This window comes from Bubalus kerabau, chromosome 4, assembly GCF_029407905.1.
Source record: "Bubalus kerabau isolate K-KA32 ecotype Philippines breed swamp buffalo chromosome 4, PCC_UOA_SB_1v2, whole genome shotgun sequence".
NCBI classification, from domain to species: domain Eukaryota; kingdom Metazoa; phylum Chordata; class Mammalia; order Artiodactyla; family Bovidae; genus Bubalus; species Bubalus kerabau.
The window spans coordinates 23598679-23614121 of NC_073627.1; the positions used below are offsets into that span (position 1 = coordinate 23598679).

General features: G+C 36.8%; 1 protein-coding gene across 2 annotated transcripts in view; it reads left to right on the forward strand.

Moving 5' to 3' along the window:
* The window catches only part of TOP2A (DNA topoisomerase II alpha), a 210549-nt gene that overhangs the window by 192976 nt on the left and 2130 nt on the right, over positions 1-15443 (forward strand). For both annotated transcript variants that reach the window (XM_055575925.1, XM_055575926.1), the window contains 17 exons: positions 60-169; positions 655-747; positions 1139-1253; positions 1344-1465; positions 2948-3096; positions 5071-5302; positions 5476-5610; positions 5727-5927; positions 6103-6298; positions 7812-7903; positions 8007-8171; positions 8298-8381; positions 9389-9571; positions 9885-9975; positions 14382-14534; positions 14774-14894; positions 15015-15058. In XM_055575925.1, coding sequence (XP_055431900.1) covers positions 60-169; positions 655-747; positions 1139-1253; positions 1344-1465; positions 2948-3096; positions 5071-5302; positions 5476-5610; positions 5727-5927; positions 6103-6298; positions 7812-7903; positions 8007-8171; positions 8298-8381; positions 9389-9571; positions 9885-9975; positions 14382-14534; positions 14774-14894; positions 15015-15058 — 2286 coding nt within the window. The remainder of the gene's footprint in view (positions 1-59; positions 170-654; positions 748-1138; positions 1254-1343; positions 1466-2947; positions 3097-5070; positions 5303-5475; positions 5611-5726; positions 5928-6102; positions 6299-7811; positions 7904-8006; positions 8172-8297; positions 8382-9388; positions 9572-9884; positions 9976-14381; positions 14535-14773; positions 14895-15014; positions 15059-15443) is intronic.

The window sequence follows — 15443 nt, forward strand, 5'->3', positions numbered from 1 at the left end:
TTATATACCATTGTACAGGTTTATATGGAGTAACTTGGTGGGTGTTCTTGCTTTTGTAGGTTTGGGTACCAGCACATCAAAGGAAGCTAAAGAATACTTTGCAGATATGAAAAGACATCGTATCCAATTCAAATATTCCGGTCCTGAAGATGATGCTGCAATCAGCCTGGTGAGTTTTGAGTGTATTTCACAAATACATTCTGGTTTTAGAGGGGCTTCCCAGGTGGAGCAGTAGTAAAAAAAAAATTGCCTGCCAATGCAGGAGATGCAAGAGACATGGGTTCCATCCCTGGGTTGGGAAGATCCCCTAGAGAAAGAAATGGCAGCCCACTCCAGTAATAGTTGACTAGAAAAATCCCATGGACAAGGGAGCCTGGTGGGCTACATACAGTCCATTGGGTTGCAGAGTCAGACACAACTGAGCACATACACACATTGGTTTTAGAAATCAGTGTTTTAACTAGTCAACTGAAACATTTAATTTTTCATATAATAAAATGTTTTATAAAATAGATGATTTTCAGTACACATATTCCAAAGAAAGGAATCAGATGTTTTAGAAACTGAGTTATTATGGTTTGTTAGTTTTTTCTAGAAAAAATATTTTGGTATCTGTTAGTGCCAGTAACATCTTTTTTATCTTCTAATTTGTAGGCCTTTAGCAAAAAGCAGACAGATGATCGAAAGGAATGGTTAACTCATTTCATGGAAGATAGAAGACAACGAAAGTTACTTGGCCTTCCTGATGTAAGAAAATTTTAAATATATCCCACAAAATGTACTATTTACTGACCTTTTAGAATTGATAGTATAGCAAATTAAGGCTACTAAATAAAAGTTTCAGTAAAAAAGTTAATAGATAACTACTTGTAAATATCCTTATTTAATGATTGCTGCATAGATGTATTGGACCTGAAAGAAACTACAAAGTCAATAAACTTTTTTCCTAATTGTGCAGCAAATAAATTTGCTTTGTCTTTAAAACATAAAATACTTTATAATTCTTTCTTTTTGAAAGACTTTAAGAATTAGCATAGAAATGATAATGCTTTGTTTTATTTTTGCACTAAGCATTGTTAAGACTAGTCATTTTTTTTATCTTAAACTAGATCATGTAATAATCTCTTTGGTTCCTCAGGATTATTTGTATGGGCAAGCTACCACATATCTGACATACAATGACTTCATAAACAAGGAACTTATCCTGTTCTCAAATTCTGATAATGAAAGATCTATCCCATCTATGGTGGATGGTGAGTTCTATTTTTACCATAAGATGGATATCGATGCTTAGAAATGATTAAATTAATGATATTAATATTTGCACTTCTTTCATTTTGAAGGTTTGAAACCAGGTCAGAGAAAGGTTTTGTTTACATGTTTCAAACGGAATGACAAGCGAGAGGTGAAGGTTGCCCAGTTAGCTGGGTCAGTAGCTGAGATGTCCTCTTATCATCATGGTGAGGTAAACACATAATCTATAATGTTTCTGGAAAGCATTATAGCAGAAATACCTGCAAAGTCATTCTCCAAACAGTTGGTGAAAGTATAAGCTGGTACATCCATAGTAGAGAACAATTTGGTGAAATATATCAAACTATAAAATTGTTTATTTTGTAACCTAACAATCTGATTATAAAAATAATGTTCCTATAATGGGCTTCCCTGATGGCTCAGAGGCTAAGGAATATGTCTGCAATGCAGGAAACCCACATTCGATCCCTGGTTTGGGAAGATCCCCTGGAGAAGGGAATGTCTAAAACAAGGCTACTATAATCAAAAGATATGCAAGGATCTACATTCAAAGATATTAATATTTAGTAATGTTTGCTATAACTTTGTTATGCCAAAATTTAGACATGGAAAGTGTCCATCAAATGGAAAATTATTATAAATTATGACATCTGTACATGGAATCTGTGATATAAGTGATAGGTGGGGCTTCCCTGGTGGCTTAGAGGTAAAGAATCTGCCTGCTAATGCTGGAGACACACATTCGATCCTTGGGTCAGGAATATCCCCTGGAGAAGGAAACGGTATTCTTCAACCCACTCCAGTATTCTTGCCTGGGAAATCCCGTGGACAGAGGAGGAGCCTGGCAGGCTAGAGTCCATGGAGTCACAAAAGAGTCAGACATGACTTAGCAACAACAACATATCTCTAGGTACTAACACTGAAGAACATCCATGATCTATTATCAAGTGAGGGAAAAGAAAAGAAGACCAGAATAATAGTATACTCCAAACTGTTATCTTTGGTTATCCCTGGGAATGGGAAAGGGCAGTTTTCTAATTTTTCATATATGTCTGAATTGATTGCCTTTATACAAACATACGTCTATGAGTTTTTTATTTTGAAATTGGTTTTTTGCATTTATTATATAAAACATTTTTAAAGAATAAGATTTCCTGTAAGTTTCTAGATTTTTAAAGAGATGATTGCCTTGCTTGTTGCTTCAAATCAAAATATAGTAGGTACTTTGTAGATGTTCACCTAGTAAATATTTGTTTAATGCTTACCATGTACAGAGTATACAAAATTAAATCATATATATATTCTCTACCTTTAACATATAATCACAGTTAAGCCAGAGGGCTACCACACATGTACACATACACTCACGTAACTATAGAGTGAAACATGCTAGAGTAGAAAGGAGTTAAGTGTTTAACACAAAGGAGGAAATACTTCATTCTGCAGAGGGTGAATAGAGGAGCTGTGCCTTCAGGGTTAAGACTTGATAGAAATTGCTGGAAGGCAAGCACCCTGAACTAGGAGCCAGAAGTCTTAGGTTTACGTACTACGTCTGCCATGTATTTATCTTGGAAAAGCCAGTAAACATCTACACTTCATAAAACCTTACAGGATTATAGTGAAATTTAGTCATAACAATAGACATGTTATTATTGAGCCTATGGATGAGACTAATGAATCTTTTTTCCCCCAGATGTCACTAATGATGACCATTATCAATTTGGCTCAGAACTTTGTGGGCAGCAATAATCTGAACCTTTTGCAGCCCATTGGTCAGTTTGGTACCAGGTTGCATGGTGGCAAGGACTCTGCTAGTCCTCGATACATCTTCACAATGCTCAGGTGGGTATGCTTCCGATTTTTAGTAAATTGCCATTTCCAATTTTGAAGTCTTGTGAGTTAGTTGACCAAAAACAGAAAAATTCGGTTAATCAGAAAATGGATTTTTGATGCAAATGTTTGCATTCTTAATTGTTTTAAACTAGCTCATTAAAGTTTAATTAGTCTACTCTTTGCAATGAGTAGAAAATCAAAATTCTATTTCAGTTTGATAGCTTAGCCTTTATATCCCTTAAAATGTTTCCTTGCCAAACTATAAATGTTTTACTCTTGTTTCTTTTTATTTTCTTCTCTTTTCTTCCATCTAGAGCTGTGGTTATCAACCAGGGTAGATTTCACCCTTGAGGGGACATATGGCAATGTCTGGAGACATTTTTGATTGTCATGACTAGGGGAGCCATGCTACTGGCATCTAGTGAGGCCAGGGGTGTTGCTAAACGCTCTATAATGCACAGGACAGCACTTGCACAGCACAGTACTATCTGACCCAGTAGTGCCAAGATTAAGAAACTCCGATAATAGAGTTTAAGCCAGAGTCAAGATAAGAACTTAATTCTTCTTAAATACCAAAGTGGAAATACTACTTCCTTTACAAGTCTGTGGAAAGTACATTATGATTGGTCAATTTTCAACTGTCATCTTATTCATTCTTTCAACAGCATAGGGCATAATTAATAATTCCATCCCTGAACCTCTTTTTTTCTCTATTTGTCCTCCAGGACACTAGGCTGTTGGTTCTCCTCCTTATTAGTCTTCTTCACTGGGTCCTTCTCATCTTCCCAACCTCCAAATTATGGCCTGCCCTGGGGCTTCTTCATCTGATCTCTTTCTACTAAATATACTGCCTTCCCATCCAGGGATGATATCTCATGCATCCAGTCTCAGCTCCAGCCCTGGCCTCTAAATTTCATGTCCCTCTCAGCTTTTACTACTTGGATGTCTAATAAATATCTCAAACATAAGTTCAAAACTACACTCTTAGTCCCTGTCTCAGTAAATGAAATACCATCCTCCTAATTCTCAGGCTAAAAATTTGGAGTTACCTTTGACTTGTTTTCTTTACACTTGCATCCAGTTCATCAGCAAGTCCTGGGGACTCTGAACTGGAAAAATACTTAGTCACCCCATTCATTATATAGACTAGTATAGTCTACCACCCTTCTTTCTGTTGGCAGTCGATTAATTTTTTTAAATAGGTTACTCGAGTTCAAAACCTTCCAACTTTTTAAAAAATATTTATTTATTTGGCTGTATCAGGTCTTAGTTGTCACATGCAGAATCTTCGTTGCAGCACATGAGCTTCTCTTTAGTTGTGCATGGACTCTAGAGTGTACGGGCTCATTAGCTGCCTCACAGCATATGGGATCTTAGTTCCCCAACCAGGTGGATTCTTAGCCACTGGAATAACTTCTTCATTCAGAGAAAAATTAGAGCTTTATTTTAGCAAGCTAGACCCTATATGATCTGTGCTCCCCCTCCTCATGTCTTGATTCCATCTCATACTATCTCTTCTTCAAACACACCTGGCCTCTTTGCCTATAATCAAAGAGGCCAAGCACACTCCCTCAGTGCCTCTGACTTACTGGTACCTCTGTTTGCTGTACACTTTCTCTCAGTTTCTTCTGTGTTCAAATATTATCCTATCAGAAAGGGCTTACCATTCCTTAGCAGCCCCTCAACCAATTTTAGCTACTTTATCTATTTAATATTTACCATACCACCTGACCAAATGTACATTCATTGGCTGTACTACTAGAGTATCTACCTGTACTGAGCTCCTTAAAGACTGAGACTTAATATCTGCAGTGCTTAACATATATGTAGAAAATACTCAGTAAATAATATTGGTAAATAAATATTAACAGGTAAAGCCAAGGTAATTTTTATGTGTATATCTGAAATAACACATGTTCTTTCCATGAAAGTTGTGTCAAAGCCAATATTTTTCTAAAACAACATTCTTTGTTTTCTCTTTAGCCCTTTGGCTCGGTTGTTATTTCCAGCAAAAGATGACCATACATTAAAGTTTTTATATGATGACAACCAGCGTGTTGAGCCTGAATGGTATATTCCTATTATACCCATGGTGTTGATAAATGGCGCTGAAGGAATTGGTACTGGGTGGTCCTGCAAAATCCCCAACTTTGATGTTCGTGAAGTTGTGAATAACATCAGACGTTTGATGGATGGAGAAGAACCTTTGCCAATGGTAACTATTCTGTGGACTAAGAACCTTAGTTTTCCTCTGGTTTCAATTCAGCAGATGGTGTAGTTAAAGAGCATAAAAATTTATTTATTGCTTAATGTTAGATTTACTGTTTAATGCTGTTGGGATTTTAGTATCACATTTCGAAAACATTCTTTTTTTAAATACCAATTTAGCTTCCAAGTTACAAGAACTTCAAGGGTACTGTTGAGGAGCTGGCTCCAAATCAATATGTGATTAGTGGTGAAGTGGCTATTCTTAATTCTACAACCATTGAAATCTCAGAGCTTCCCATCAGAACGTGGACCCAGGTAAGTAAGGATTTCTTTTTTGATTTCTGTGATGGGGAAACATTTTTTATACTAACGTATGTTGAATATACAGGAGCCTAAGTTTTAGAAACTTACAAAAGGATTCTTTCTTTTAGACGTATAAGGAACAGGTTCTTGAGCCCATGTTGAATGGCACTGAGAAGACACCGCCTCTCATAACAGATTATAGGGAATACCACACAGACACCACTGTGAAGTTTGTTGTGAAGATGACTGAAGAAAAGCTGGCGGAGGCAGAGAGAGCTGGACTACACAAAGTCTTCAAACTCCAGACTAGTCTCACATGCAACTCCATGGTATGTCCTGTTTTATGATAAACACGTTTCCATGTATATTACAGGTTAATATAAATTTTTAAAGGATGTCTTAGGCTACTTTTACATTTTCAAAGAATGAGGTCTTTCCTCTAAAACCATTAAAGTTTAGCCAATTTATCTACTGTTGACTCTAATCTTGTTTTTTCTTTTCTAGGTCCTCTTTGACCATGTAGGCTGTTTAAAGAAATACGACACAGTTTTGGATATTCTAAGAGACTTCTTTGAACTCAGGCTTAAGTATTATGGATTAAGAAAAGAATGGCTTCTAGGAATGCTTGGTGCTGAATCTGCTAAACTGAATAATCAGGCTCGCTTTATCTTAGAGAAAATAGATGGCAAAATAATCATTGGTATGTTTCTGGACCAATAACTGCCTGTACTAAAATTACAATCTTGCCTCACTTCTTTAAACATTTTTGGTGAGAGGAATGATAGGGAGGGAAGACAAAATCCATTTATTTCTCCATGTGTGTCTTTCATATATCTAAATAAGCATTTATGGTTTAAAAGAGATAGCTTTTCCTAGACTGAGCATCTTGAGAAATCAGAAATTAGTTAACATTCCCTGGTGGCTCAGACGGTAAAGTGTCTGCCCGCAATGCGGGAGACCCAGGTTCGATCCCCGGGTCGGGAAGATCTCCTGGAGAAGGAAATGGCAACCCACTCCAGTACTCTTGCCTAGAAAACTCCATGGATGGAGGGGCCTGGTGGGCTACAGTCCATGGGGTCACAAAGAGTCTGACAGGACTGAGCGACTTCACTTTCACTTTAGACGGAAGAGAATGGAGAGCTAGTAGAAGTCCCTGTGTAAACTGATTGATAACAGCAGAGGGAAGTCTGATAGAAAAACCAAAAAGGAAGGAGGATTTTAAATCGATTATAAGTAAATTGTATACCCAAGACTGAAAGTCATGTCTGAAGGAATTTTAAGACTTTCCAGAAGCAACAAAATCAAAGTTTAAGTATTAACCAGGAATAAAACAGTTTTGACTAAAGTTAGAAGCCTCAGCTCTGGCCAGGATTAACTAGAAAAGCCAGGTAACTATGGGCTGTAGTAGCAAGTCCCAAAACACGACAACACAAGTTACATAGTGATCACAGGATACTTTTCTAATGGTACACAAAAATGTTTAGCTTAGTAGTTACATATTCATGGGTCTTTTAAAATACTATAACAGTGGCATCTCAGTCCCCTAATTTCACAGATTCTACCACTTAAGACAAAGCTAAATAAATAATATTGGGTATGACTCAAAAATAAAAAGTAAAGATTATATTTAGTTGACTAGAATTTAGGAAATACTAGAGACTGCCCAGGCTTCTTGAAGAGTTAATATAAAAGGCCTAAAGGTGTGATTTATGTCAAGTTAATTGGCACTTAGAACCTCACTATATCACAACTACTAACATTCAGTATCCCTCAAAGTCTAATAAATTGACTATAGTAGTCATTGAGAAGGGGGTACTGTAGAAAAAAGGGGACAAATGCATTATAAGGGGCCATAATCAAGAGAAATCAATGTTTGGATGATGGCACTAAGAACTTACCTGCTGAAATTAAAGTGTTGAAATTAAAAGAACAGAGTATAATTGAGGTTGATATTTATCAGAAATAAAGGTTTTGATTGTCTTCTGTTATGATTAGATCACAACCTCATATATGATTTGACTGCCCCCTTGTGGTAATTTATATTTATCAGTGGTTTAGGGAGAAGACTTGGTGTCCACCAGGATGAACAAATTTATGCAGAAAGACCTTATAATTTCCAGTTTTAATCTTTTGACTTAATATGGTAAAAACTTTATCCTTTCCTAAAATATTGCTCAAAACTACTGTCTCTATGTTCACATTTGTTTAAATAGAAAATAAGCCTAAGAAAGAGTTAATTAAAGTTCTGATTCAGAGAGGATATGATTCGGATCCTGTGAAAGCTTGGAAAGAAGCCCAGCAAAAGGTAATTTCTTGGTTAGCATTTTCTATGTTATTAGAGATTGTGTACAGTCTAATGTCTATATTACACATTTCCTATTAAAGATACATTTTAATTTCTTGTTTAGGTTCCGGATGAAGAAGAAAATGAAGAGAGTGACAATGAAAAGGAAACTGAAAAGAGTGACTCTGCAACAGATTCTGGACCTACCTTCAACTACCTTCTTGACATGCCTCTTTGGTATCTAACCAAGGAAAAGAAAGATGAACTGTGCAGACTAAGAAATGAAAAAGTGAGTTGTTGCTGGATAGTACATGTTGCTTGGTTGTATTCTAATGGTGAAAGAAAATTGTGGGCTTTGGGAAAATGCTGTTTATGCACATAAATTAACTCTTAATTTTCTGACTGTCTTATGAAGGAGCAAGAGCTAGAAACATTGAAGAGAAAGAGTCCATCAGATTTGTGGAAAGAAGACTTGGCTGCTTTTGTTGAAGAGCTGGAGGTATGTAGTTTGTAATGCCCATGTTAGAATTTGTATTAAGGAAATAAGCTATTCTAGCAATATACCTCTTTGTCAGGAAATTTCATAGTTGACAATAGAAAGAATATAGGGGGCATGAAGAAACACTTCAAGATAACACATAAAGTGACAGATTGTTAGAAACAAGTTATAAAGTAAATGGTACCAGGAAACACACTACCTAGAAGTTTTCACAGGAAGAGGGGAAAGGACAAAAGTTGATTTTTGACCTATTGGGAGTGAGAATTTAAATGTAGAAGAACACCAACCCAGCCCCCCAAGTAAACCTGAAAGGACAAAGACGGCTGACTAATCAGTAGTTTAAGAAGATCCTTTGTTTCCAAATCAGTAATATTGTTTTGCAGCATTATCTTTAACATAAAAAGTATCTTAATTCCATAAATTAAGCTAAAATCTTTAATGTGAAGATTTATATTATTGCACTTCAGTTTGGATATCTAGCTTGTAATCGGTGATTGGATACATTACTGGAATCACATCCTTTCTGCTTATTTGAGTTTATAAACGTATACATTTATATGTATGTATATGTATTTTATCCTTAATTCTGATTCCCCATTTTATCCTCAAAAGGTTAAGTTGTAGAATCAAACGTAGAACTCAGTCTTTTATCTCCACTTTTCAAAGTGTGCCTTAATGTTTGAACAGCTTATCACAAATTTACCTTTGAGATGTAACAAACTGAAATCAGTTTAATCATTGCCTTTTATTCTATCCCTAGGGATAAAGTGACATCTATGCTGTAATGTCCTTGTTAGCTTATAGACTTGCTTTTTTTTTTTTTTTGGTGTGACCCCATTTTATATATATTTTTTTTTTATTGAAGAATAATTGCTTTACAGAATTTTGCTGTTTTCTGTCAAACCTCAACATGAATCAGCCATAGGTATACATATATTCCCTCTGTTTTGAACTTCCCTCCCATCTTCCTCCCCATAGACTTGCTTTCTTATATCCACCTTTTCTAGGTTGTTGAAGCAAAGGAGAAACAAGATGAACAAATAGGACTTCCTGGGAAAGGTGGGAAAGCAAAGGGGAAAAAAACACAAATGGTAGAAATTTTGCCTTCTCCAAGTGGAAAGAGAGTCATCCCCCGAGTGACTGAAGAAATGAAAGCAGAGGCAGAAAAGAAAATTAAAAAGAAAATTAAGGTAATACTCTTGAAAGCTTATACATAAAACACTTTAAGCATTTTTCCACTTAGAACTGAACTAATCATAGAACTAATCCTGTAGTTTGGAAATTTATCAACTCATCATAACTTCCCTTTCTTATGAGCCTGATTTATTTTCAGTGTTTAAGTATCTTGAAAAAGTCGTACCCATACCATTATTCAGAGCTCTTAGCCAAAATAGAAAAAAAAAAATCACTCTTTGACCAAATATATATTTGTATATTTGACCCTATATTATGCTGAATAATAAGTTGGCAGAATTTGACCATTTTTGTCATGCTGTCTTTTAGAGTGAAAATACTGAAGGAAGCCCTCAAGAGGATGGAATGGAAATGGAAAGCCTAAAACTGAGACTGGAAAAGAAACAGAAAAGAGAGCCAGGTATTGAAACATCTTAAGAAAAATGATGTAGAGTTGAGATTAAATTCTGTTTGTTACCTAGTATGTTCCACATAGATATTCAGAAGTTCTTCTTGAGGTCCATGAAGGACTATATCTGAAATTCCCTATCTTTTTCCTTGGTATTTGATTTTTGTAATGAAATACTTTATTGGGCTCTGAAGAAAATGCTCAGTTTGTTAAGTTTCACTTTCTAGCTGGTTATAAGATTTTAATATATATAACATCAGTTCAGTCGCTCAGTCGTGTCCGACTCTTTGCGACCCCATGAATTGCAGCACGCCAGGCCTCCCTGTCCATCACCAACCCCCGGAGTTCACTCAGACTTAGGTCCATCGAGTCAGTGATGCCATCCAGCCATCTCATCCTCTGTCGTCCCCTTCTCCTCCTGCCCCCAATCCCTCCCAGCATCAGAATGAGTCTTTTCCAATGAGTCAACTCTTCGCATGAGGTGGCCAAAGTATTGGAGTTTCAGCTTTAGCATCAGTCCTTCCAGTGAACACCCAGGACTGATTTCCTTTAGAATGTACTGGTTGGATCTCCTTGCAGTCCAAGGGACTCCCAAGAGTCTTCTCCAACACCACAGTTCAAAAGCATCAATTCTTCGGTGCTCAGCTTTCTTCACAGTCCAACTCTCCCATCCGTACACAACCACTGGAAAAACCATAGCCTTGACTAGACAGGCCTTTGTTGGCAAAGTAATGTCTGCTTTTGAATATGCTGTCTAGGTTGGTCATAACTTTCCTTCCAAGGAGTAAGCGTCTTTTAATTTCATGGCTGCAGTCACCATCTGCAGTGATTTTGGACCCCCAAAAAATAAAGTCTGACACTGTTTCCCCATCTATTTACCATGAAGTGATGGGACCAGATGCCATGATCTTTGTTTTCTGAATGTTGAGCTTTAAGCCAACTTTTTCACTCTCCTCTTTCACTTTCATCAAGAGGCTTTTGAGTTCCTCGTCACTTTCTGCCATAAGGGTGGTGTCATCTGCATATCTGAGGTTATTGATATTTCTCCCGGCGATCTTAATTCCAGCTTGTGCTTCTTCGAGCCCAGCGTTTCTCATGATGTACTCTGCACAGAAGTTAAATAAGCAGGGTGACAATATACAGCCTTGACGTACTCCTTTTCCTATTTGGAACCATATTCATATATAAGTTTCTTGAAGACAGTCACCACATCTTAGTTATGTTGTTTTATCCCCAGAGTTCAGCACTGTACCTGGGATATACTTAACATTCACTCAGTAAATTAAATAGAAATAACAACTCTAACCATTTGTTTATGCCTTTACTGAATATCTACTTATTTTTAACATCTTCATTGAGATGTTTTAACATACTCATGTGCAAGATTCACTCATTTAAAGTGTACCATTTGGTGATTTTAGTATACTCAGTTTTAGAACAGTTTCTTGCCCTGCAAAGAACACTGTACCCATTAATGGTCACACTCCATTTTCTCCCAACTCCCCCTCCCCCCAGGCAACCACCAATCTACTTTCTGTGTCTAGATTTGTCTATTCTGGACATTTTATATGAATGGAATCATGTAATATTTTCCTTTGTGGCTGACTTCTTCACTTAACATAATGTTTTCAAGGGTCAGCCATGTAGTAACATGTATCAATACTTCATTCTGTTTTGTTGCCAAATAGTTTTTCATTGTATGAATATACCACATTATATTTATTTGGTCATCAGCTGATATGTGGATTGTTTCCACTTTCTTTGGAGAAGTGTCTGTTCAGATCCTTTGCCCATTTTTTACATTGGGTTATTTGTCTTTTTATCGTTGAGTTAGTTGCAAGAGTTCTTTATATTCTAGATGCCAGATCTTTATCAAATATATGATTCTCAAATATTTTCTGCCAGCCTGTGAAATATCTTTTCATTTTCTTGATGGTGTCCTTTGAAGCACAATTTTTAATTCTGATGAAGTCTAATTTATCTTTTTCTTCTGTTGCTCATATTTTTGGTGTCATATCTAATCTTTTGCCTAAGGAATTCCCTGTCAGTCCTGTGATTAGGACTCCATGCTTTCACTGCTGAGGGCCCAGGTTTGATCCCTAGTTGGGGAACTAAGATCCTGCAAGCCCTGTGGTGTAGCCAAAAAAAGAAGAAAAGATTTACCCCTTATTTTCCTCTAAGAGTTTTTAGTTTTAGCTTTTACATTTAGGTACTTTTGAAGTAAGTTGTATATGGTATAAGCAAGGGGTCCAACTTCATTGTTTTGCATGTGGATATCCAGGTGACCCAGCATCATATATTGAAAAAACTTTCCCTATTGAATTGTTTTCACTTTTGCCAAAAATCTAAGGTTTATTTATGGATTCTCAACTCTATTCCATTGATTGATGTATATATCTATCCTTGAGTACCTACTTTTGATAGGTAATGTGTACTCAGTTCTGTGGGGAGTACAAAGATGAATAAAACAAATAGAAACATCTTTTGTTGTTGTTCAGTTGACCAGTCGCGTCCGAGTCTTTGAAACTCCCTGGACTACAGCACTGCAGGCTTCCCTGTCCTTCACTGTCTCCCAGAGTTTGCTCAAACTCATGTCCAGGTGCCATCCAACCATGTCTGTTGTCCCCTAAAGATCTTAGTGTTGAAAAAGAAGTAGTAAGAAGATGGGAGAGGGGCTCAAGAGGGAAGGGATATATATATATAGTTATGGCTGATTCACATTGTTGTATGGCAGAAACCAACAATGTTGCACAGCAATTATCCTCCAAAAAAGTAATAAAAATATGCCGTATGTACTATGCTGTTTAAACTACCTAGCAATCAGTACTTTGGCCACTTGATGCTAGTGGCCAACTCATTAGAAAAGACCGTGATGCTGGGAAAGATTGAAGGCAAAAGGAGAAGCGGGTGGCAGAGGATGAGATGGTTAGATAGCATCACCAATTCAACGAACATGAATTTGAGCAAACTCCAGGAGATACTGAAGGATGGGAAAGCCTGGCTGCAGTTCATGAGGTCACAAAGAGTCGGTCACAAATTAGCAACTGAACAACACAAAGCAATGAATTAGCATATAAAACCAATGAATCAAATATGTATTATGCAATGTGCATGGGACAATGAGAAGGCCCCCTTCGCAGAATGGGAGGGTTTATTTTGAAAAATAGTAGTAAATAGTTATATCGAATTGTGGAGAGTTAGGAAACCAGGTTGTTGGGGAGGGTGGATATGTTGGATTCAACTAGGTATATGAAGAAAGAACTAAGTAGACCAGTAGGAAGACTGTCCTTATCTATGGGCCTAAATGAGGGAAATAAATAGCAAAGGGTGGGTATGAGAGACAGTTGGGGTTAAGAATGAACAAGACTTAGTGACTTTAAACCTCTTCAACTCAGCCATTAAATGCCCCTTAAGGTTTGGGCCAAGCCATTCTTCCCTTTGCATTGTCTCCCTTGCCTTGACTTGTATAACTTATTGATCTTGCAGCTGTTCTTGTGCCTTTCCCATCTCCACACTGTAGCCTACAAAACTCTTTAAAAATGCAAATCTGGTCATGTAAGTTCCCTGTTTAAAACAAAATTCTTAACAAGACCAGTCATTCTCCTCCTGACTTCTGTTTTCCAGCCATAATGGATTTCTTTCAGCTTCCTAAATGCACTGTATTTTCTCACAGAACTTTGTGCGTGTTATATCCTGAACTAGAATGTTTGTCATACATTTCCCTTCAGCTAGTTAACTCTTGTTTAAACTTCAGATCTCAGCTCAAACACCTCTTTCTTGCAAAAGCCTCATATTTATATACATACACATGCATCCATGGAAAATCCCATGAAAGGAGCCTGGTAGGCTGCAGTCCATGGGGTCATGAAGAGTTGGACACGACTGAGTGACTTCACTTTCACTTTTCACTTTCATGCATTGGAGAAGGAAATGGCAACCCACTCCAGTGTTCCTGCCTGGAGAATCCTGGGGACGGCGGAGCCTGATGGGCTGCCGTCTCTGGGGTCGCACAGAGTTGGACAGGACTGAAGCGACTTAGCAGCAGCAGCAGCAGCACACGCATACTATTGATGCATGTCCTATGTAAACACATATACTGTGGGATTACTACTACTATGGGATTAGATGACCAAGCTATAAGCTCCTTAGCAAGGGGGACTATTTCTGTTTCTGGTCACCATTGTATTCCCAGTACTAGCACAGAGTTAAGTATTAGGTTGGCCAAAAAGTTCATTCAGTTAGTGACTGCTTTGTTGAATAAAGTCCTTGGTAAATATGAAAAATATATTTTTTATTTTTACACTTTAAGCCAAATGAAGTTTTTGGGCAACCTAATATTTGAAGGATAGATGGATAATAGATGGAGAAAAGTGAGTCAGAAAATATGTAAAGATGGTTAATTCCTATCTCCTTTCCAGTTACCAAGACAAAGAAACAAACTACATTGCCATTTAAACCAATCAAGAAAGCAAAGAAAAGAAACCCCTGGTCTGATTCAGAATCAGATATGAGCAGTAACGAAAGTAATTTTGATGTCCCTCCACGAGAAAAAGAGTCACGGAGAGCAGCAGGTAAGGAAAAGTGAAGAACATGCTGTATATTCTGAAAAATTCAAATGACCTGTGTATTTCGAGGTACATAATCCCAGAAATGGTTATCTTAGAGCAGTAATTAAATTTTTGAGAAATTAAGACATCTTTTCAAAGATTAAACTGAAGCTTATATCTTCAGGACATATTACATTAATCTGTGGATTAAATATTTCTCCTGTTGTCCTCTTTGATTCTTTGCATATGTATATTTTTAACAGCAAAAACCAAATTCACAATGGATTTGGATTCAGATGAAGATTTTTCAGATTTTGATGAAGACACTCAAGATGATTTTGTCCCATCAAATGCTAGTCCACCTAAGATCCAAACTTCCCCGAAGTAAGTATCCTCTCTAATAGGGATTTTAGCATGATTGTTTTTAATAGTTGATGATATATTCTTTGTTGTTTGACACATTTAGAACTGGTCGTCAGGATGTTTTGTTTTATTTTATTCTAGACATAGTAACAAAGAACTGAAGCCACTAAAGAGTGCCTCATCAGGTATGTATTTAAGTAAAAATTGTGAGATGTCTGCTTTACTGGACACTCAGGTCCACCTGGCTTCTAACCCAGACTATATTATCCAAGTCCTGTCTTTGAAAATAAATGTGGGTTCTTGTTAGTATTACATTGATGTTGGTCATTAGATTTAGTTTTGCACATGAATAAGTTCTCCATTTAATATATTAAAAGTAACCATGTGCTTGCCAGGTACTGTGCTAGAGATACAAAAAATAACTTTGCTGATGAAGAACCCAGAAATTAGAACAAAGTTATAAAAGTGTGTTTGAAATAGTCCAGAAAAGTCACAAACATGGTGTTTGAATAGGAATTCAGAGCAGGGACAAAGCACAGATTTTTCTGTATTGCTTATATGTACTACTTT